Source organism: Glycine soja, chromosome 13 (genome assembly GCF_004193775.1).
Source record: "Glycine soja cultivar W05 chromosome 13, ASM419377v2, whole genome shotgun sequence".
NCBI lineage: Eukaryota > Viridiplantae > Streptophyta > Magnoliopsida > Fabales > Fabaceae > Glycine > Glycine soja.
The window spans coordinates 12337725-12360086 of record NC_041014.1 but is presented as its reverse complement, the minus strand read 5'-3'; the positions used below and the strand labels follow the sequence as shown (position 1 = coordinate 12360086).

The following is a 22362-nucleotide window of genomic DNA, read 5'->3' as shown; positions in this document are numbered from 1 at the left end:
TTCCAATCCCATCCAGAATTCCTCAAAGCAGCTAATCCAGAAACTTCTGTGTTTTTGAACCAAAAGTCTCATCTGGCAGCATTTTTAGCAGGATCGAAATCAAAGGAGGTCTTAGCTAAAAATCTAAAGGAAGTTCTGCAAATGTTACAGCAGGAAGAAGAAGGTTCATCCTCAAAGAAGGAAGAAACAAGTTCTGCTGAAGAAGAAGAAGAAGAAGACCCCTTTTACCAAAACGAAGATGATTGTTTTGGTATCTGTTTAGATTAAATTTAATTTCGGTCACAAAACCGTCTGTTTGTAATTAATGTGTAATTAATGCTGGACAATACTATCTGTCCTGTAGCCATTAAAGTCCCGGTCAAAACTACTTGTCTTGTAACAAACAGTCAAATAGTCCCGGTCAAAACTACCGGCAACTACCGGTCTTAGATTTTTGGCTATATAAGGAGTCCTCAAGTATGTTGTGAGGCACCCTTTCATTTGGCCATTTTTCAGGTTTCTGAAGAGAGGTGCTCTGAAACAAGATTTTTGTAAGCGCTTCTTTCAAGTTTCAATAAATTTCTATTTTTTCATCTCTCTTCTCTCTCTTTACCGATCCTGTGCGGCTCTGCCGCCGCTTCGATTTCTTTGTTTATGAAAACCTGGGATTTGTAAGCTGGTCTCCGATGTGCCCTTAATATCTGTTTTACAAGTTTATATTTTCCTTTCCATTTATCATACTGCATTCTAACTTCCTATTTGTCCGTTTGATCTTATTCCGCTAAAAGAATATATATATATATATATATATATATATATATATATATATATATATATATATATATATATCTTTTGAAAGAAATGTATAAATAAAAACATGTACAATAACTATAATTAACATATATATAATTATTAAATTTTATAATTAATTTCATATTATACTTTATTTATGCATAAAATAAATAAATAAAAATATGTAAAATAATTATAATTTTAAATAAAGTCGACCTGAACCGAGTTGTTTGCGTTGAATCCAGTCAAGTTCGAACTGAATAAAAGTTTATATCAAACTCAAATTGAATTTTGAATTAAATAATTTTTTATCGAGTCGAGTTGAAGTAAGTTCGACTCATTTCCAACCTTATTTATCATTTAGTCATTTTTATATGTATTACGTGGCAACCATATAGATGTGTCTAGTTGGCTTGGTACTTAACCTGTCAATTCAAATTTTTTTCAATAACATTATATGTCACAAGTTAATACGGTAGAATTAAATTAATTAATTTTTTATAATTCCTAAAACATTTTGCAGTTTTTTTTAATTTGAAAGTACTACTTTAACTTACCATAAAAATTTAGAGACCAAATTAATTAATTATTCACAATTTTAGAAACTTCTTTATTATTTTATTAATATTATAATCATCAATTTGATTTACCATTATAACTTTAAAAATTAAATTGATCGATGATTCTTGTTTCCTTAATGTGTGAGTGTGATTAAAGGAGAGTGTGCACAATTATTATAATTTAATATTCATTTTATTTATTTGATATATTGTTTAAGGTTTTGACATAAGTACCGAGAAATAAGACCAGTGAGGCTTAAAATATTTTTTTTTTTTAAAAAAAGATCTTACTTTAAATGAGAAAACTATATATTAGACCTTCTTGTTAACATGAGACATTTTTTTTAATAAATGTGATCTTTTTGCTTCATAAAAAACTAAAAGAAAATATATTTTTGTTAATGGACCTAAGTTTGTACTTTAGTTGTTTTATCCTTGAATTGACCCTATTGATGAGAAATATAATTAATATTTTGAATTTTATAAAATGTATTATTGTAAATTTCTAATATATTTTTTTATCTTTCTAGCTAATTAGATTTTTTTCCATTTACATCATAGTAAGTAGTAATAAGTAACCACTACTCCCCCTATACGTAATATATGAGAAACATATATATTTAATATTTTATTAATTTTGTAAAATGACAAGCAATTCAAATTAATTTTTATTAAAATGTTATATAAAAATACTATGAAAAGAAATAGGTTGGATAGTCCGTGAGAAAATTTCATTCGTTTCCCAATCTTAAAGCACATTTATTACCCACCCACGAAATGTATGAGCTCTCTCTTCACCTAAACTTTAAGACTCGATTCTCTTCTCTCTCTTCGTATTAACAACATTGCATGCCCTAGCATGCAGACAAGAAAAGAGGTATTTGGAGCTTCGTAAATTGAAGTTATATATATATATATATATATATATATATATATATATAGGGGATGTATCAAATAAAAAGAAATTTAAAATGAGAAATGAAAAGAATTGAAGTTAACCGTTAGATTATAATTTAAAAAAAAAAAAGTTTATGGTTAAGATTAAAACCCCAAATTTTCATAAAAGAATTTTTAAATCGGTTAAAAAAAATATTTTATATTAATTATAGTCATTGTCTATGCAGGTGATATTGAAAGTCAGATTTTTTTAATTTATTTAATTTATTGTTAATCGATCTTAAAAGTTAATTTTTTAGATTAGTTCTTTAAGTGACTAATCTAAAAAGTAACTAGAGAGGGAGGAGGGAAGCATCAAGCTCATTCTTACAATTTATTTTCTTGAAATCTAACGGATAAGATTAGTAACTTATTATAATTATTAAATTTCAAGAAAAATGAACGATGAAAATAGGGAATAATTCTAAATGAATGTGTTACAAGATGTTATTTAAAAAAAATTAATGACTGAATATTTATATATCTAATTCAACTAATTATTTATTGGTTCAGTCAATAATTTAATAAGTGAATTTATAACAATGGTGGAAGCAAACTGATGACTTAGAAATTTTTAAAAAAATATACAGTGAAATATTTGACGAATGTGTGCAGTTTGGCTGAGTTTGACCAAAAATTTTGGAGGAACCAAAATAATTAAAATTTAATATATAGATTAAATGTAATATTTTTATAATATTATCTCTTATAGATAATTATACATTTTTAGTGATATTATGTAAATTATTTTCTTAATTATTTTTTTATATTAATATATATATATATATATATATTTAATTTATTAACACTCTTTATGTTTTTAACTACTTTTATGTCCGTATCTTCCACTAAATAGAAAAATAGAGAATTTATATTAAATTATTTCAAAAAAACCTGTAAGAAAAATTCAGTTATTTTATAGAAAACAAAATTTTTACAAGAATATGTAAAAATTATTAAAAGTTTCATTAAATTTAAGAAAATAATCATATTTTTCTCAAAATTAAGAAAAATTTGAAGAAAAAGTTTGTGAGAAATCACAAAGTATATTCAAAAGAATTTGCATAAAACCCTAAAAAAAAATCCACAAGCAAGAAAAATTTGCAAGCTCATACTATTGTATAAACGTTCCTATACAATATGAGAATATAAAAGTTTAAAAAATTGAAAATGAAAAAGTTATATTATAAAAGACAATTAATTGGTTAAATAGTTCATGTATGGAAAATATTATTAATTTTCAAAATTAGCTATAAGTTCTCAAATCATAGCAAAATTTTAAGAAAAAGTTTGTAAGAAAATCACAAAATTTATAGAAAAGAATTTGCCTATAAACCTACAAGAAAAATCCACAAGCAAGAAAAATTTGCAAACTCATGCTATTGTATAAGCATTCCTAGTTTTAAGTTCTTTTATATATATCAAAAGATATACTCCCTACGTTTCTAATTATAAAACTAATTTCTGAAATTTATTTATTCCTTTTGTAAAATCATTTTTTAATTTATAAATACATTAATTATTTTTTCCTACATACACTTATTTAATTATTTTTCTCTAAACATTAATAAGAAATAATTAAGTTGATAGATAGATAAAGCAAGGATAATTTTGAAATTATAATAATGTAATTAATTATTTTTCTAAAAAAACGTAAACTAATTGAAGAATTATAAATAAAACCGAAATAGAAAGAAGTAAATATAAAAGAAACATTAGAAAAGTTTGGGGGATGCCCCCCTCCACTCCTTTAATATTAATGCTGCACCGTTGAATGTGTATACACTGTGCTACATTCTTTTACGTTTTTTTTTTTATCCATTCTTTCATGTTTTGATGATTATATTAATTTTAAGAATGATTATGGTAGATAATTATCTTTATAATTTTATTTAGCTATAACTTATGTGTGAATCACTCAAGGTTATGTTTTGCTTTTAATGTTATATTCAGATGATTTAATAGTAAATTTTCAAATTACTTACAGTAATTTTTCTAATTAATATTTTTGGTATTGATTTATTGATTTTATAAATAAGTATGAGTAGTAGATATATAAGTATATAGATACTCAATGGGCTCAATGGATATAAGAATGAAAATTAAGGTTGTTACTCTTGCATGTATGAGAATGAATATAATTTTATTTAAAACAAGAGTACGAGAATGGATGGATAATATAATATGCTACATAACGAGATCTTATATACTTATTGTCATCCATACTCTCAACCATATTCTTTCCTTTCATGATATTGGATCTATTAGTTTAAATTTTTCTAAAAAACATTTTTTAATTATAAATAAGTAAGAATTTCTACTTTTTGTTAATATGAAAAAAACAGTGTGTTTTGTTTAAAGGTAAATCTTATTTGCTTATTAAAAACTTTTTTTTGAAAAAAAAAATCCACTTTATTTTAAAATCATATTTTTTTTAAGTTAAAATAAATATGTCATTAAGAAACCAAACAAGGGAATGAGATTTTTTTTATCTCTTTCTTTTTCCCTCTTCCAAACTTAGTTTTAGAAAGAGAAAAAAAGTATATGTATAATAAGTGATACATGTATTGAAAAAGAGAAATAGAAAGAAATTGTAGATGTGTTAATTAACAGAGTATTTTTAAATTTTAATGTAGAAGTATTCATATATAGTTATTGAAATTGTATGCATGGATCACTAGAAAGGCACGCATGTGTACATTGTTGCTAATAAATAAAATATTGAGTTTGGAATTGTCCCACTATAGAGATTGGTGAATCAAAGGCCATCAACCAATTTGTATAAGAATCATGTATATGATTTTTGTTGTTAAACCCTGGTAATGCTCAGAGTGAGTTTAAGGGTAAAGCAACTAAAACTTGAGTTTTAGGTTTAACAATATTTGTTATTAGTTTTCTAAAGTAAAAAAAGGTCCCACATGTTGATTAAAAAATTTCACATATAACTTTTTTTTTAAAGTAAAATAATATTATATTAATTTTTATTTTAGACCTCACTTTTTGTTCGATCAATTCCGGTCATGCTAGTTCATGGGGGCTGGTTAGCAATAATGAAACTACAAATAGTAGTTGAGAAAACTCAGCCAGGCATATTTTGCAATAAATGTTGGCACAGGAAAACCCAGGGAAAATGATGCATCCGTTTCTATATTGTCTTATATTTCATCCCTTAATTGATATATAGGACAAAGATGCCTGCCACATTTCATGTGCAACCATAATCCCCATTTCACAACTTTTTTATCATGGTGTTTGGTTTACGAAAATGGGACCTCTTCCTATCCAAATTGTATGTGCATGTTTAATTTCTTACATCAAATCCACCCTGCATGGTAGCATAAATGTGGCCTACTTAGATTAGATGAAATATTGAAAGAAAAAAAAAAAGTGTACCTTCCAGCACAATAATTTTAAATGCTACTATTGGCATGTCATTGCCGGTACTCTATAAAATGCCAAAATTTGAATTAGCTCTCTCTTTCCATGATAGTGACTACTATAACAAAACGATGATGGACGTACTATTGCGGAGTGTGTTTGCGGTTTTGTGCTTTTAAATTAGCCCCACATTTAGGGGTGTTGCTAGGTGCACCAGCAATGCATTATTGTTTGTACACCCAGCAATTTTTGGTAATTTCAGAATTACCCCTGTGTCTTCTTCTTCATTTAATAACTTGTGTATACTATTTTTGCCATTTGTGCATGCTTCGCTTTCTGCTCTGTTGGTTTTTCCCGTTGGGTGAGGTGCCGCATGGGTGGAGGTGAAAGTGTTACCGGCCGGTGGTGATTGTTGCAATGGTTGGTTCGATAGTGACGTCGTCGAAGGTACATGGGCTGTTGTTACTACTTTTCGTTCCATACAGATCAGTTGATCCATAGGTTAAAATTAAACTTACAGATTACATGATTCGTATATTTTATATGGATCATGTAATCCATAAGTTTAATTTAAACATACGGATCAACTAATCAGTATGGTTTATAAGGGTCAGCTGATCCGTATAAACCATACGGATCACTTGATCCGTATGGTTTATACAAATTTTTAAATTTGTAAAAATTGTTCAAGTTTTAATTCGTTTTAATTATAATATTTTAGTATGTAAATTTTTATTTGTTTATATGTGTATTTGAAATAATTCATATGTAGATTGATATAGGGTTTTTGGTTTTTAATATATATGGTTATGAATTCTAGTGTTTATAAAATGGTATGCAGTAAAAAAATTACATTGAGTTTTGTATGATGCGGTTAGGTATTGTATGTTTGTAATGTGGAAAATTTTGAATCTGTTGTTAAGATGGATGAAGATCAATGGATGTATGACAATATAATGTTCGAAGAAGTTGATATGGATGATGAAAATGAACACGAATCTGGTGTGAATAAAGAACAACATGTTGATTGTTCAGATGCGTTTGATACTTCTCAGGTAATAATCTTCATTATTTTTCTTAAATTGATAAAATGAATGTCCCTTTGAAGACCAAAATTATGTGGGTTGTGTTGTAGGTGTTCGCTACCCGAGATGATGTTTTGCAGTGAGCTCGATCAGTTGCTTATGAAAACAAATTTGTGGCGGTGATTATGAGGTCAGACACAAACACTGGTATGAGAGGAAGGACTTCATTTGTGTTAATTGGTTGTGAGAGGAGTGACCAGTATAGGTCTAGGAAGAAAGATTTTGTTAGAAGAGATACTGGAGTAGGAAGTGTGGGTGTTCCTTCAAGCTTCGTGGGAAACCAGTGGTTGGAGGGCAAGGTTGGATGGTGAAGTTGATGTGTGGGAGTCATAATCATGAATTGGCCAAGTCATTAGTTAGACATCCATATATTGGGCGATTGACTAAGGATGAGAAGACAATTATTGTTGATATGACAAAGTCAATGGTGAAACCAAGAAATATTCTGCAAACGTTGAAGGAGCACAATGCCAATAGTTATACAACAATCAAACAAATATACAATGCAAGAAGTGCATATCGTTCTTCCATTAGAGGAAGTGATAGTGAAATGTAACATCAAATGAAGCTTCTTGAACAGGACCAGTATATTCATTGGCCTAGATTAAAGGATGAAGATGTGGTACGTGATATCTTTTGGTGTTACCCTGATGCAGTGAAGTTATGCAATGCATGTAATTTGGTGTTTTTGATATATAGTACCTACAAAACAAATAGGTACAAACTCCCGTTACTTGACTTTGTTGGTGTGACACCAACGGGGATGACATTCTCTGCTGGTTTTACATATCTGGAGGGTGAACATGTTAATAATGTGGTATGGGCTCTAGAACAGTTTCGAGGTCTTTTTCTAAGACGTGATGCCCTCCCTGGAGTTATTGTGACTGATAGAGACCTAGCATTGATGAATGCAGTGAAAACTGTATTCCCTAAGTATACTAACTTGTTGTGCAGGTATCACATCGACAAGAATGTCAAGAAAAAATATAAATCCCTAATTGGTTAAAAAAAATGCATGGGAGTATGTCATGGATGCCTGGGGAAGTTTGGTTGATTATCGTTTCGAGCATCAGTTTGATGATTGCCGTAAGAAGTTTGAAATTGCTTGTTCACCATGACCAATGTTTGTTGACTATGTTAAAGAAACATGGATAATTCCCCACAAGAAAAATTTTGTTACAACCTGGACGAGTAAGATGATGCACTTAGGAAACACAACAACAAATAGGTATGAAAATGTTAATGTTTTTGTGTTAGGGTTGATGAATTGGTGGTTTTTAATTATTGTATTTGTTTAATTTTTTTTGTATATTTCAAATGTAGGGTTGAATTTATTCATTGGGCTTTAAAAAGACTTACAAAATAGCCTTGGAGACCTATGTAGTGTTTGGGATGCCATGAACAACATGATCACGTTGCAATACACTGAAATTAAAGCATCCTTTGAAACAAGTACACGTGGTTGGACATGTTTTTAAAGTTACCTTATACAAGAGGCTTCTTGACCTGGTTTCAAGGTATGCTTTAAATCATATTGTTGTTGAGTATGAGTGTGTGCATTATGCTGGCAAGAATCCTTCTTGTTGTGGGTGTGTGATGAGAACTACACATGGTTTTCCATGTGCATGTGAGCTATCTAAATATGTTCTTGGTAGCATCCCACTTGATTCAATCCATATGTTTTGGCGGAGGCTAAGTTTTTCAGACCAAGGGTTATCTGAGCCCCAAGTGACCATAACGGAAGAGATGAAAACCATAACCAAGCGATTTGAGGAGCTTGATGTTTGTGGCAAAGTATCTCTAAAGAGTAAACTCCGGGAAATTGCATACCCTGATCAAAACTCTATGTGTCCTTCTTTAGAAAAGGTCAACACTAAAGGTGCACAGAACAAACCGATGACCAGAAAGCAAAGATCAACAAAGCAATATCTGTCTTACTGGGAGTATGTTGATGCTTTACATTCTGTGCAAAATAGTAATTCTTTAGTGAAGTATAGTGCATCATCTTTTGACCAGGCCATTCCAAGAAGGACCATGCCGATGTTGGATCAATTTCATCCGTTCATTCACAATTTCATTGAAAACATTGTGGATGTCAAAGCTGACGGTAATTGTGGATATCGTGTGATTGTTGTGTTATTAGGTATGGGTGAAGATTCATGATCCTTGGTGCGCAACCATTTGCTTAAAGAACTTGGAAAATGGTCAGATGAGTATATCAACCTCTTTGGTGGCATCGATAAATTTGAGGAATTAAGAAGGTCCCTACTTGTTGATGGATTATCCATGGTATGTAATTTATGTTTTGTTTTTTTTAATTAACTTTAAATAAATGTCATGTGTACAGTCTTTCATGCAGGTTACTATGGATAAGTGGATGGATATAACCAAGATGGGATATGTCATTGCATCAAGGTATAATATAATCCTTGTATCATTGTCTCTGCAACAAAGCATGACATTTTTTCCTCTTAGAAGTCAACCACCAACAGATTCTTTTGTGCATCGCATAATATGTATTGGTTACGTCTATGGCAATTATTTTGTTCAGGTAGATTCATCATAATCCTATTTTTTAATTTATGCAATTATTTTTCATATAATAACTTAAAATTGTTTGTGCATGTATAGTAAGTTTATTTAAGAGACCGTTGTCCCTTGCCACCTCTAGTTGTGTTATGGTCTAGGAATTTTCATCCTTAGGCAAAACAGTGGCCAACTCCATATATTAGTAGAATGCATCAGTACAAAAATTTGATGATGTTGAAAAGAGACTATGTTGACATAAGTGAAGAGTGAACATTTAGCTTCTAATGACTTTGTAATGTCCTACATTAGTATATAATTGTTTCGCTACATATTCACGTAATTATCACTAGCTTTGTTATGTTGAACTTAACTGTTTAAGGTGTAGTACTATGTGGTAGTCAAAGTTTACTATGACGTCATTACTAGGGTCTACTTATACATTTTATGGTTATGTAATTTAAAATAACTTGTTCACGTTAACATTAATAGTTACATTAACAAGATTCAAATAAGTTAGGTAAAACCAAAATGTTGTCAAATACAATAAAATTATAAACATACTCTAAAAATAAAAATAAAGAATTGAAAATGTCTTCAAGGCTGATCCGTGCGCCACCTTCTTCATGACCTGACATAAACATTATGCTTTGCAGTGACACCCCTAGCAATCCTTAAGTAGTCTTGTATGACATCGTGTGCTTTTGTGCCTTCAGTGACTGTCCTTAGGTTGAGCAAACGTTTCAACCTTTCTGCAATTGCTTGGCAAGCCACCTATGACATTGAAAACAACAACTAAGGTATCATCATATTGCATAATTAAATTAAATGAGATTTAAAAAAACATTAATAAATAATTTACCACTACATGTCTAGGCAGCTCCACATCAGAAGAAGCATGTGCAGCTGCTTCTTCCATAGCTACTGGTGTCACTGGGACCTCAGGCATATTTGGCTCCATATATGTCTCATCTTGCATCACAGGTGGATGTCTGGCCAGATCCCCAGGCTGTGTCGGTGTCATGAATGGATGACAAATCATGTAGAACTAGTGGATGTAATCTGATGCACATTGTCCTGACACAACACAAATCTGCCCCATTGGTGCAAGATAGTCAGAGAAATGCATCCATCTATCATCAATATCTTCCAAGGATAACCTTGAACCCGGAGTGTGTGGAGGAATGGTCTGAACATACCCAAATTTCCTCACCACCCTCTCTGCTCGATGTATCACGACAACAGGACCCCATTGGATATGTCCTGAAAGGCATGAAATTAGATCAAAATCTCGCACTGCACAGTAGTCATCATAAGGCATCCAGCAAACATCAGCAATTGTCAGTCGATCTCGACGTCTCCGATACATCAATGCTAGTAATGACTTCATAGAAGCCTTCGTAGAAGTCCACTGGCAGGCACAGGGTGACCATTCATCATAGTCTGGGTCCGTAAAAGCCTCAGCAATAGAGGGAAATTGCTCATAAATCCAACACTACACAAATTAGATCAAAATAAAACAAATTTCAAATGAACATATTAAAAACATATTAACAACATACTAAAAACAATTAAATTACAATAATGGACAATAATTACATGTAATAGTGTGATGTATCTAACAAGCTGTCGGCTGCCGCTCTTACAAGCATCATTCAAATTATCATACATATGCACTAGGGTGGTAGCTCCCTATGCGTAGCTTCCACTCTGACTCAAGTCTCGGAAAGCATCCAAAAACACCACATGAACATGTGTCGCACTCTTGTTAGAAAAAAGAATGCAACCTAACAAATGCAACAATTAAGCATGAACTGCAATAGTCTAATGTTCGGCCTCAAATTTACTCTGATAAATCTCTCGTAGCCACGATAGGCGTACGTATGCCCCATGACATTGTATTGTCTCAACTCTAGCTTCATCTCCAGAGACTTCAAGTAACTCCACCAACATCAAGACCCCTTTGTCGACATGAAGAGTCTCGAAGTTATGGAATGTGCCTATAATGGGAAGATGAAGCAGAGAGGCCACAGCATTGAGGGTGATGGTCACCTCTCGAACAGGAAGATGGAAACTGCTCATTTCCTTATGCCACCTCTCCACAAAAGCCGATATAAGTCCTTGATCGTCAATGTCCAATGAACATGCGATCAAAGGACTTAATCCTATGGCAGTGACTAGCCCTTCAATTTCAGGAGCAGGCCTCCCAAATTTCTGAACCTTCTTTCCATGGAAGGATAGCTTCAATTCAGGACGTTCCTGAAAAAAATTTAAATAATTTTAACAATAACAACAAATAATTAAGAAATATAATTTATTAAAAGTTATAAATAGCTCTTTGATCGAGGCCGTACCCGAATCAAATAAACATGAAAATGCAGTAACTAGGAAGTGATCCTAGGTCGTTTCCCAACAAGCAGTGACAAGCCAAATGTTCATAATATACTTGCAGTAACAGTAACGATCGGGGAGGGGGGGTTGGTTGTTTGGTAATTAAAGAGCAGAACAAATAAAATGGAATACGAAACTACTAATGTTAAAAATGGGTTGTTTCCTCTGATTCAGAAGCCACTCTCTTATCCTGGGTTATGGAGAATTCGTCCCTAACAGTCAACCACTTAATCCAACCCTATTTCAATTTACTAAGCGAAAATCAACTTAGGGTTTTCAATACGTGATTAGGCACTACATACACCAGTTAGCCCTTCGTCCATTAAGCATGAACGCAAGTTAGGCTCAGAGGCAATTAATCGAACACGAAGCGTGCACTGATTAATATTCACGAAATTGGGATAACTGGTGAAGGGAAAACTGCCAGGAAACCACATTACAAACGAAACCTCAAAGAGAGTTGGGCTTCGTCCTCAAAAGGAAACAACACCAGAAAATCTAGCCTTCCATGGATTCAAACAGAAAACGCAAATGAAACATGAAGCAGAAACGTAAATGAACAAGAACGTAAATGAACAGAAACGTAAATGAACAGAAACGTAAATGAAAGTAGAAGAAGAAGCAAGAATGAACTCGTAATTAGAAGCAGAAAATGGAAATTTGCATTAAGAACGAAAACTGTAACAAGGGAACAGAAAAACGTGAAAACCTAAAACCAAAGCTCTGAATAATGAAAATAGCATAGCAGAATAGAATGCCCTGCACGAATCCCAAGGCAACTATTTGAAAAGAGTCACTCAAAGTCACTGGGCCCTATTACAATACTCTGGCCCAAAACGAAATAAACACTGAACAACATAAAATAAAACTGCGAAATTTCCTAATTAGAAATTAACTAAGGTAAGCGCTGCTTTATTTTCCCTCTTCAAGTCCACAACCAAAATCCGGATTAAGCCCAATGTTTCATTAATTCCTGAAATTAGATTAAAAACATCAAATTAGCTAAATGAGCCCAAATAATAAAACTGCCTAATTAATTGACAATTAAGACCAATCAATAATTAAAATGGTGCAAAAAGGGTTTAGAAAATAGAAGAAAATGATGGCACATCAAAACCCCCCATACTTAGCCTTTTGCACTCCTGGGCAAAATGAAACAAAGAACAAAATCCAAGGATATCAAAGGGAGACAAACAAAAACATTCACATATTTCTCAATGAACATCAAGGAATGAAAGGAATGGGTAACATCTAACATAAGGAGATCCAAAAAGTCAAGACATTCATGAAAATCATCCAAGCAACCCAATCATGGCAAAATAGTTAATCAGCTCAAGAATGAAAAGTGATAAAGCCTCACAAGATATACACTCTATCTCTCAAGTGTCTAGGCTACTATTTACCCTCAAAGCACCCATGAAAGCAAACACCACATAAACTTGGCAAGATTCTAAAATTGACAATTAACCCATAAACACAAGCACATGAGGATCAAAAGGTCTTTTAAGGTTGTAATGGGGCCAAGGACAAGGTATGGAGAAATATGGAATAAGTGGCTAAATCCCAAAGGAATAGAGGAGCAAAGGGGAATAAGTGCATATTAAGAAAAAAATAAGAAAATAAAAAGAAGTAAAGATAAAAATTAAACATGAAGAGTAGAACCAAGAGTTTCATCATTCTTGTGCCATTTAAGATCTTATTCACTCAACTTTATTGCTTTTCTTTTTCTTTTTTCGAATTTTTTTTTTTTTCGAATTTTTTTTTTCTTACTCTTTAGCCTTTGAGAAACAACATTTCATTCAGCATGTCCAACATTTAACCAATATACAATGTACATCAAGTATGGCCCAAAATACATCATGAAGCATAGCCAACAAAACAAGTTGTCCAATGAAACAAAAACCCCCCACACTTATTCCCAAAACAATTCCAAAGCTCCAAAATTCCTTAAGGATATGGTAATATCATGGTTTTTCACTTAAGGCTTGTAGTGAGCTTCAAAACAAGGAAAGGGAAACAAGGCTCAAAAGGGCTATCAAAGGAATTAATTCAAGGTAAGTCCATTTGGCTAGAAGCTTATAAGAACAAAATTGCCTTAATCATTTCCAAATATGCATGTGAATTAGGACGCATCAACAAGAATCAAGCCAAGGCTATTGTGCAAGCAATCAATGGGGCAAAACACACCAAATGATTATAATGATGGATGGCTCAAATTCTCACAAAGGTAAAATCATCACTTTCAAATTGAGCTTTCAAAACTATCATGACATGTAGAGAAGAATCAAGGATTTCAAGTCACAAAATGTCAAGAACTTTTATTTTCAAAACAATTACCCATTTCTTGAACATATCCTATAATTCAAAGAAAAACATGCAAAGTCGTACGTGCACACGAAATTGACCCAAAATATTAAACTGAAAATCCGACGAAACTAACAACATTAACAAATTAACACAACTAACAAATTAACAAAACCAACAAAACTAGCAAAACCAAAGAACACTCCTCCCCCATACTTAAACAACACATTGTCCTCAATGTAGCACAATTAAAAGATTAAAAACAATTAAATCATCAAAGAGAATCGGACAAGTGTAATAAAAGCAAAGAAGGAGATAGGAAAAGAAAAACTCCCTAAGTCATGGTGGAGGAAGAGTAGGGTGGAGTAAGGAAGTCTCTTCCACCACTACGTCCACTAAAGAAGGGTTCGTGAGGAATGGCTTAAGTCGATGTCCGTTGACCTTGAAGCTCTTGTTTGTGGAGTCGCTTTTGATCTCAACTGTACCATAAGGAAAAACATTAGTAATAACAAAAGGACCAATCCACTTAGACCTCAACTTACCACTCATGAGTCGAAGCCTAGAATTATACAATAACACTTTTTGTCCAACCACGAAGTCTTTTTTAACTATCATGCTATCATGGAACTTCTTGGTCTTTTCTTTGTAGAACTTGGCATTCTCGTAGGCTTCTAGGCGGATTTCATCTAACTCACTCAGTTGCAACTTCCTTTCCTCGCCAGCTTGATCCATAGAGAAGTTGCAAGTCTTCACTGCCCAGTATGCTTTGTGCTCAATTTCCACTGGAAGATGACATGCCTTTCCAAAGACAACCCGATAAGGAGACATTCCTATGAGTGCTTTGTAGGCAGTCCGATGTGCCCAGAGAGCATCATCAAGCCTGGTACTCCAATCTTTCCTGCTTGGCTGCACAATCTTCTCTAGAATTCTCTTGATTTCCCTGTTAGAAATTTATGCCTGTCCATTAGTCTGGGGGTGGTATGGTGTGGATACCCTGTGTACCACCCTGTACTTTTTAAGCAGGGCATGCATTGTCCTGTTGCAAAAATGGGTTCCTTGATCACTAACAATTGCTTTAGGTACTCCAAACCTGCAAAACAGATTAGACCTGACAAAGTCTGCGACAACTTTAGCATCATTAGTTCTAGTGGGCTTGGCTTCCACCCATTTTGAAACATAATCAACTGCAAGGAGAACATAAACATAACCAAAAGAGACAGGAAAAGGACCCATGAAATCTATACCCCAGACATCAAACACCTCACAGAATAGCATAGGTTGCTGAGGCATTTGTTGTCTCCATGTAAGTGTATTTCCTGCTCTCTGACACTGCTCACAAGTGCTGCAGATCTTCCACGCATCTTTAAAGATGGTGGGCCAATAAAAACCACAATCAAGCACTTTGCGAGCTGTCCTTTGAACACCCAGATGACCTCCCGGTGCGGAAGAGTGACAGAACTGCAGGACTGAGTCAGTCTCATGATCTGGAATGCACCGTCTAATGACCTGATCACTGCACAATTTCCACAAGTAGGGGTCATCCCAAATAAAATGCTTAGCATCACTTTTAATCTTATCTTTTTGGGCCTTAGATGCTAAGGGAGGAAAAACAGAGGCAACTAAATAATTGACAATGTTAGCAAACCAGGGAGTAGAAAGAGAGTCAGAAATACTATACAATATATACAAATGATCATCCGGGAAATCATCCCGAATAGGTGAATCTGCATCAGAGACACGTTCGATCCGACTCAAATGATCAACAACTAGATTTTGTGCTCCGCTCCTATCACGGATCTCCAGGTCAAACTCTTGGAGCCAGAGCATCCACCGGATCAACCTAGGCTTAGAATCAGCCTTCTTCAACAAGTACTTTAGAGCTGCATGGTCAGTATAAACAATAATGCGAGTACCAAGCAAATAAGATCGAAATTTTTCAAGAGCAAAAACTATGGCTAGAAGCTCTTTCTCAGTAGTAGTATAATTTGCTTGGGCAGCATCTAAAGTCCTAGAAGCATAATATATCACCCTGGGCAATTTATCAATTTTCTGAGCAAGGACAGCCCCCAATGCATATGTTGATGCATCACACATAAGCTCAAAAGGGGCTGTCCAATCGGGTGCCTGGATGATGGGGGTGGTAGTCAACGCTCTTTTGAGGCAATCAAAAGCCTCTTTGCATCTGTCATTAAAGTCAAACTCCACCTCCTTTTGCAACAAGTTGGACAGTGGAAGGGCTACTTTGCTAAAATCCCTTATAAAGCGCCTGTAGAATCCTGCATGACCAAGAAAAGATTGCACCTCTCGCACACAAGAGGGGTAAGGCAATTGTGAAATAACAGAAATTTTTGCAGGATCTACTTCAATACCCTTATTGGAAATAATGTGGCCTAAAACTATACCTTGCTCAACCATAAAATGACATTTTTCAAAATTTAGAACAAGGTTAGTTTCAATGCATCTATTCAAAACTTTTTCCAAACTATTCAAACAACCATCAAAAGAGGATCCATATACAGTGAAATCATCCATAAACACCTCTATGCAATTTTCTAAAAAATCACTGAAAATACTAATCATGCACCGCTGGAAGGTACCAGGGGCATTGCACAGGCCGAAAGGCATCCTCCTATAAGCAAAAGTGCCGAAGGGGCAGGTGAATGTGGTCTTTTTCTGATCCTCAGGAGCAATAGTAATTTGCATATAACCAGAAAAACCATCAAGGAAACAGTAGTGGGATTTACCTGCCAGGCGTTCAAGCATCTGGTCAATGAATGGCAGGGGAAAATGGTCCTTTTTGGTAACCTAGTTCAGCCTCCTATAGTCAATGCAGACTCTCCAACTGTTCTGCACCCGAGTAGGAATCAGCTCCTCCTTCTCATTTCTGATCACTGTGAGGCCAGTCTTTTTCGGGACTACCTGGACGGGACTCACCCATTGGCTGTCGGAGATGGGATAAATGATTCCAGCTTGCAAAAGCTTGGTTATCTCCTTCTTCACTACATCAAGAATCACCGGGTTGAGTCTTCTCTGTGGTTGTCTTACTGGTTTAGCTCCATCCTCTAAATTTATTCGATGCATACATGTGGATGGGCTAATACCAGGAATGTCCGCCAGGGTCCAGCCTATAGCCTTCTTATGCTTCTTGAGAACTGACAACAACTTCTCCTCTTGCTCATCAGCAAGGGAGGCAGATATAATCATTGGAAAACTCTTGCTATCATCCAAGTAAGCGTATTTTAAATTTGATGGCAGAGGCTTCAATTCTGGTGTGGTCGGCTGGACAGTGGTAGAAGGAGATGGTTTCTCAGCCTTTACCTCATAAAGAAAGTCAGAGGTATGTGTACTTCCTGAAACATGGTTAGTCCTATCTGACTCTATAAAATCAATCTCAAGAGGTAAAACACCACCACCAGGCATGCAATCAATATCACTCTCAGATTCACTCTCAGCATCAAATTCAGACATATGATCAAGTACAATTTCAGACTCAATGCATGAAGAGTGAGAGGCATGCAGATTAGAATAAAGATCAGTCATGTATTCATCAACAACATGGTCAATTATTTCAGCACGAAATACAGAAAGATCTTCAGATGGGTATTTCATAGCATCCAGAATATTAAAATGAACAGTTATATCACCAAACTCCATGGACAGTGTGCCTGCATAAACATCTATCTTAGTTCTAGCAGTTTTCATAAAGGGTCTGCCTAGAATGATGGGAACTGATCCTTGAGAAAATCCATCTTCCATATTCAAGATATAAAAATCAACAGGGAAAATCAGTTCACCAACTCTAACTAAGACATCTTCTATGAAACCAACAGGATAGGCAACACTTCTATTAGCTAAATGAATTACCACATCAGTTGACTGCAAGGGACCTAGAGATAGAGAATTAAAAATCGACAGAGGCATAACACTAACAGAGGCTCCTAAATCTAGCATGGCATTGTCAAACTTACTATTCCCTATAATACAAGGTATGCTGAATGTACCTGGATCTTTGCATTTTTCAGGAATTTGAGGAACAGATTTACCAATCAATGCGGAGACATTTCTGCCCATGCTAATTCGTTCACTTCCTTTAAGCTTCCGCTTATTAGTGCACAGCTCCTTCAAGAATTTGGCATATCTTGGAATTTGCTTTATTGCATCCAACAGAGGTATGTTTACCTCTACTTTTCTAAATGTTTCCAAGATCTCTTTCTCTGCCTCTTCCATTTTTTTGTTGGAAACTGCTCTTGGAGGGAATGAAAGAGGGGGAATGTGCTGCTTCTGCAAATCAGAATTACCTGTGGAAGAAGATTCACCTGCACAGAAATTGTTAGGTAGATTTTTGTCATCACCTTTTTCTGGAATAGAGTGAAGTTTGGCAGGTTCATTTGCAGATGAGGAAGGTGCTACGGGTTGAGGTCCTTGACACTGCTTTCCCGACCTCAATGAAATGGCACTGACATTTTTGGGATTTTGGACAGCTTGAGAAGGCAGCTTGTCAGAATTCTGGGACTGTTGTTGATTCAATTGGGTAGCTAATTGTCCCATCTGATTGGTTAAGCTCTGAATGGAGGCTCTGGTCTCTTGCTGAAACTGCATGTTCTGCATAGTCATTTGCCTCACAAGTTCTTCGAGGGAAGGTTGTGGAGGGGCCTCAACTGTTGGCTGTTTCTGGGGTTGTTGCTGTTGTTGGATTGGTGGAGGAATGTATGGTCTGCTTGGCCCAGCAGCATTTTGGAAGGAAGGAGCAGGCTGCTGGGGTTGTTGCTGAGGGTTGGACCATCTGAGGTTAGGGTGATTCCTCCATCCAGGGTTGTATCTGTTGCTGGAAAGGTCATAATTGCTCTGTTGTGGTTGATTTTGCTGCTGAGGTTGAGGAGGTCTATTGTAAATATTTGCAGCATAAGCTTCAGGCTGCTCAATTGCTCCAGGTTGCTGCATGGAAGGGCAAAGGTCTGTATGGTGGTCAGCAGAGGAGCACAAACCACAAACCCTTGTGACAGGTACAGATTTCTGATTCAAGGCCAGCTGGGTTACCAAGTTGACCAACGCATCCAGTTTGCCTTCAAGCTTCTTAGTTTCAGATGATGCAGATGGGTTTGTAGCTACCTCATGCACTCCTCTAATGACTATGGCATCATTTCTGGCGCTAAACTGCTGGGAGTTAGAGGCCATCTTCTCAATTAAATTTCTGGCTTCAGCAGGAGTCATGTCTCCAAGGGCTCCACCACTGGCAGCATCTATCATACTTCTCTCCATATTAAGGTCATCCCAGCTCGTGATGGACCTTGGAGCAAGGTAACACAGCCAGTCCTTTGCCACTCCCTCTAATGAATGAGGAAAAGCCTTCAGAAATATGTGATCCTCTTGGACATCTGGGGGTTTCATGGTGGAGTAGACAATGTGAAATTCTTTCAAATGTTTGTGCCGGTCTTCACCTGCAAGGCCATGAAACTTTGAAAGCAAATGAATCAGTCCAGTTTTAAGAACATATGGGGCATCCTCATCAGGGTATTGGATGCACAAGCTTTCATAGGTGAAATCAGGTGCAGCCATTTCCCTTAGAGTCCTCTCACGAGGTGGAGGTTGTGCCATGTTCTCAGAATGTGCAAAATCAGAATGCTCAGAATCAGAATGCTCAAAATTATAATGCTCAAGATCAGGATGTTCAAAATCACCAATAACAGAATGCACAGATTCACCAGTTATGGAATGCTCAGAATGATCAAAAGGTATAAAATGATGCCTAACTAATCTATGAAATGTCCTATCTATCTCAGGATCAAAGGGTTGTAAGTCAGATGGATTGCTTCTAGTCATACACTACATTCAGCATGCACACAACTAGTTGCCTTGTCATGTAAATAAAGGTGTAGGTTTGAACTACAGCTACCCTCAAATGATATCCAAATGACTTGAAATTTTGTGAGCAACCTTATAAAATGATGAGAAGATAGCACAAAAAATTTCAGACAAAAATTCAAAGTCTAACTATGAAAGCTAAAATTGGTAGGTTAAGAAAAATAAGTGAATAAAACTTGAAAAATAAAAAACTTTTGACAGAATCGCTTATTTTGGACGATGGAGACCTCAGCCGGCCTATGGCAGGCTGCCACGGCGTAGGAAATTTTTTTCTACCCCAAATGCATATATAATAATTGCGATTCTGATAACCGGAGCAAAAGTTATGGCCGTTTGAAGTTTTGACAAACACAAAATTTGCTAGTTTTTTGGAACTTTCAAATCTGACCAAACTAAAGGCTCTAGCTATTTTTCCCACCAAATATGGATTAAAAGAAGTTACCACAAAAAAATTCAGCCAAAAATAACAACCCTAGCTACTAAAACAAAAAAATCCCAAATAATTCAGCATGGGTGGTCGCTAAAATCCGTCTCTAATTGATTTCTACTACTACTCTGTTTTTCTGCAAGCTGATTTCTACTACTACTCTGTTTTCAAGCACAATCTTCACAGCAAAACACCCAAGACTGAAACAGGGGAAACGCTTAATGGGAAAACTGAAACAGAACACACATTAAACAAAATACCAGGACACTAAACAACACTAACACACATACTAACACAATACTAACAATTAAACATAAAACACGAAAGGATTAAACACACAACACTAGCTAGCTATTATGAACCTTTGGACACTTCTCCCCGGCAACGGCGCCAAATTTGATCAAGGTCGTACCCGAATCAAATAAACATGAAAATGCAGTAACTAGGAAGTGATCCTAGGTCGTTTCCCAACGAGCAGTGACAAGCCAAATGTTCATAATATACTTGCAGTAACAGTAACGATAGGGGGGGTTTGGTTGTTTGGTAATTAAAGAGCAGAACAAATAAAATGGAATACGAAACTACTAATATTAAAAACGGGTTGTTTCCTCTGATTCAGAAGCCACTCTCTTATCCTGGGTTATGGAGAATTCGTCCCTAACAGTCAACCACTTAATCCAACCCTATTTCAATTTACTAAGCGAAAATCAACTTAGGGTTTTCAATACGTGATTAGGCACCACATACACCAGTTAGCCCTTCGTCCATTAAGCATGAACACAAGTTAGGCTCAGAGGCAATTAATCGAACACGAAGCGTGCACTGATTAATATTCACAAAATTGGGATAACTGGTGAAGGGAAAACTGTCAGGAAACCACATTACAAACGAAACCTCAAAGAGAGTTGGGCTTCGTCCTCAAAAGGAAACAACACCAGAAAATCTAGCCTTCCATGGATTCAAACAGAAAACGCAAATGAAACATGAAGCAGAAACGTAAATGAACAAGAACGTAAATGAACAGAAACGTAAATGAACAGAAACGTAAATGAAAGTAGAAGAAGAAGCAAGAATGAACTCGTAATTAGAAGCAGAAAACGGAAATTTGCATTAAGAACGAAAACTGTAACAAGGGAACAGAAAAACGTGAAAACCTAAAACCAAAGCTCTGAATAATGAAAATAGCATAGTAGAATATAATGCCCTGCACGAATCCCAAGGCAGCTATTTAAAAAGAGTCACTAAAAGTCACTGGGCCCTATTACAATACTCTGGCCCAAAACGAAATCAACACTGAACAACATAAAATAAAATTGCGAAATTTCCTAATTAGAAATTAACTAAGGTAAGCGCTGCTTTATTTGCCCTCTTCAAGTCCACAACCAAAATCCGGATTAAGCCCAATGTTTCATTAATTCCTGAAATTAGATTAAAAACATCAAATTAGCTAAATGAGCCCAAATAATAAAACTGCCTAATTAATTGACAATTAAGACCAATCAATAATTAAAATGGTGCAAAAAGGGTTTAGAAAATAGAAGAAAATGATGGCACATCACTCTTCATTCCATACAATGATTGCAACATGGTCACAATAGGCAGTCAACACTGATGGGTCACGCGGCCCACCAGGGAAACCCTCAACATCATCAACAACATCTTCAGCATGTTGGAATACATCTTCAGTTACGTCAGCCACATGAGGAGCATCCTCAGCAACAGCGGCAGCTTCCAGTTGCCTACATGCGGATGTTGTGGACCTTTGCTGCTCGGGAACATCATCTAAATGACGATTATCCTCTCTCCCCAGGGCTCTACCTATAACTCTACCTAAGGCATGACCTAACCCTTTAGTTCTAACCATAATTTGTAAATTTCCACATACATACATTTTTTGGTCGAAATTCAAACAATAACTATATTTTTCGTTTATCTAATAAACAATAACTATTTACAAACAAATAATAAAATAATATATTTATATTTCATACAAATAAAATATTTGTAAACAACTACAAAATTGATATATTTACAATTAAAAGTAATAACTATTTCATATTTTAATCCAATATAAACTATTTTTATTTAAAACACAAATAATACCTATTTTTAAAGCAAAACT

General features: G+C 34.9%; 1 protein-coding gene across 1 annotated transcript; it reads right to left on the bottom strand.

The window, feature by feature from the left end:
- Nucleotides 1–10304: 10304 nt before the first annotated feature.
- Nucleotides 10305–22104, bottom strand: LOC114381594. Its single transcript, XM_028340859.1, has 3 exons — nt 21814–22104; nt 11138–11515; nt 10305–10751 (listed from the first exon to the last, which is right to left on the bottom strand). Exons 1-3 carry the CDS (start codon nt 22102–22104, stop codon nt 10305–10307), a joined length of 1116 nt encoding a protein of 371 aa, XP_028196660.1.
- Nucleotides 22105–22362: the final 258 nt, after the last annotated feature.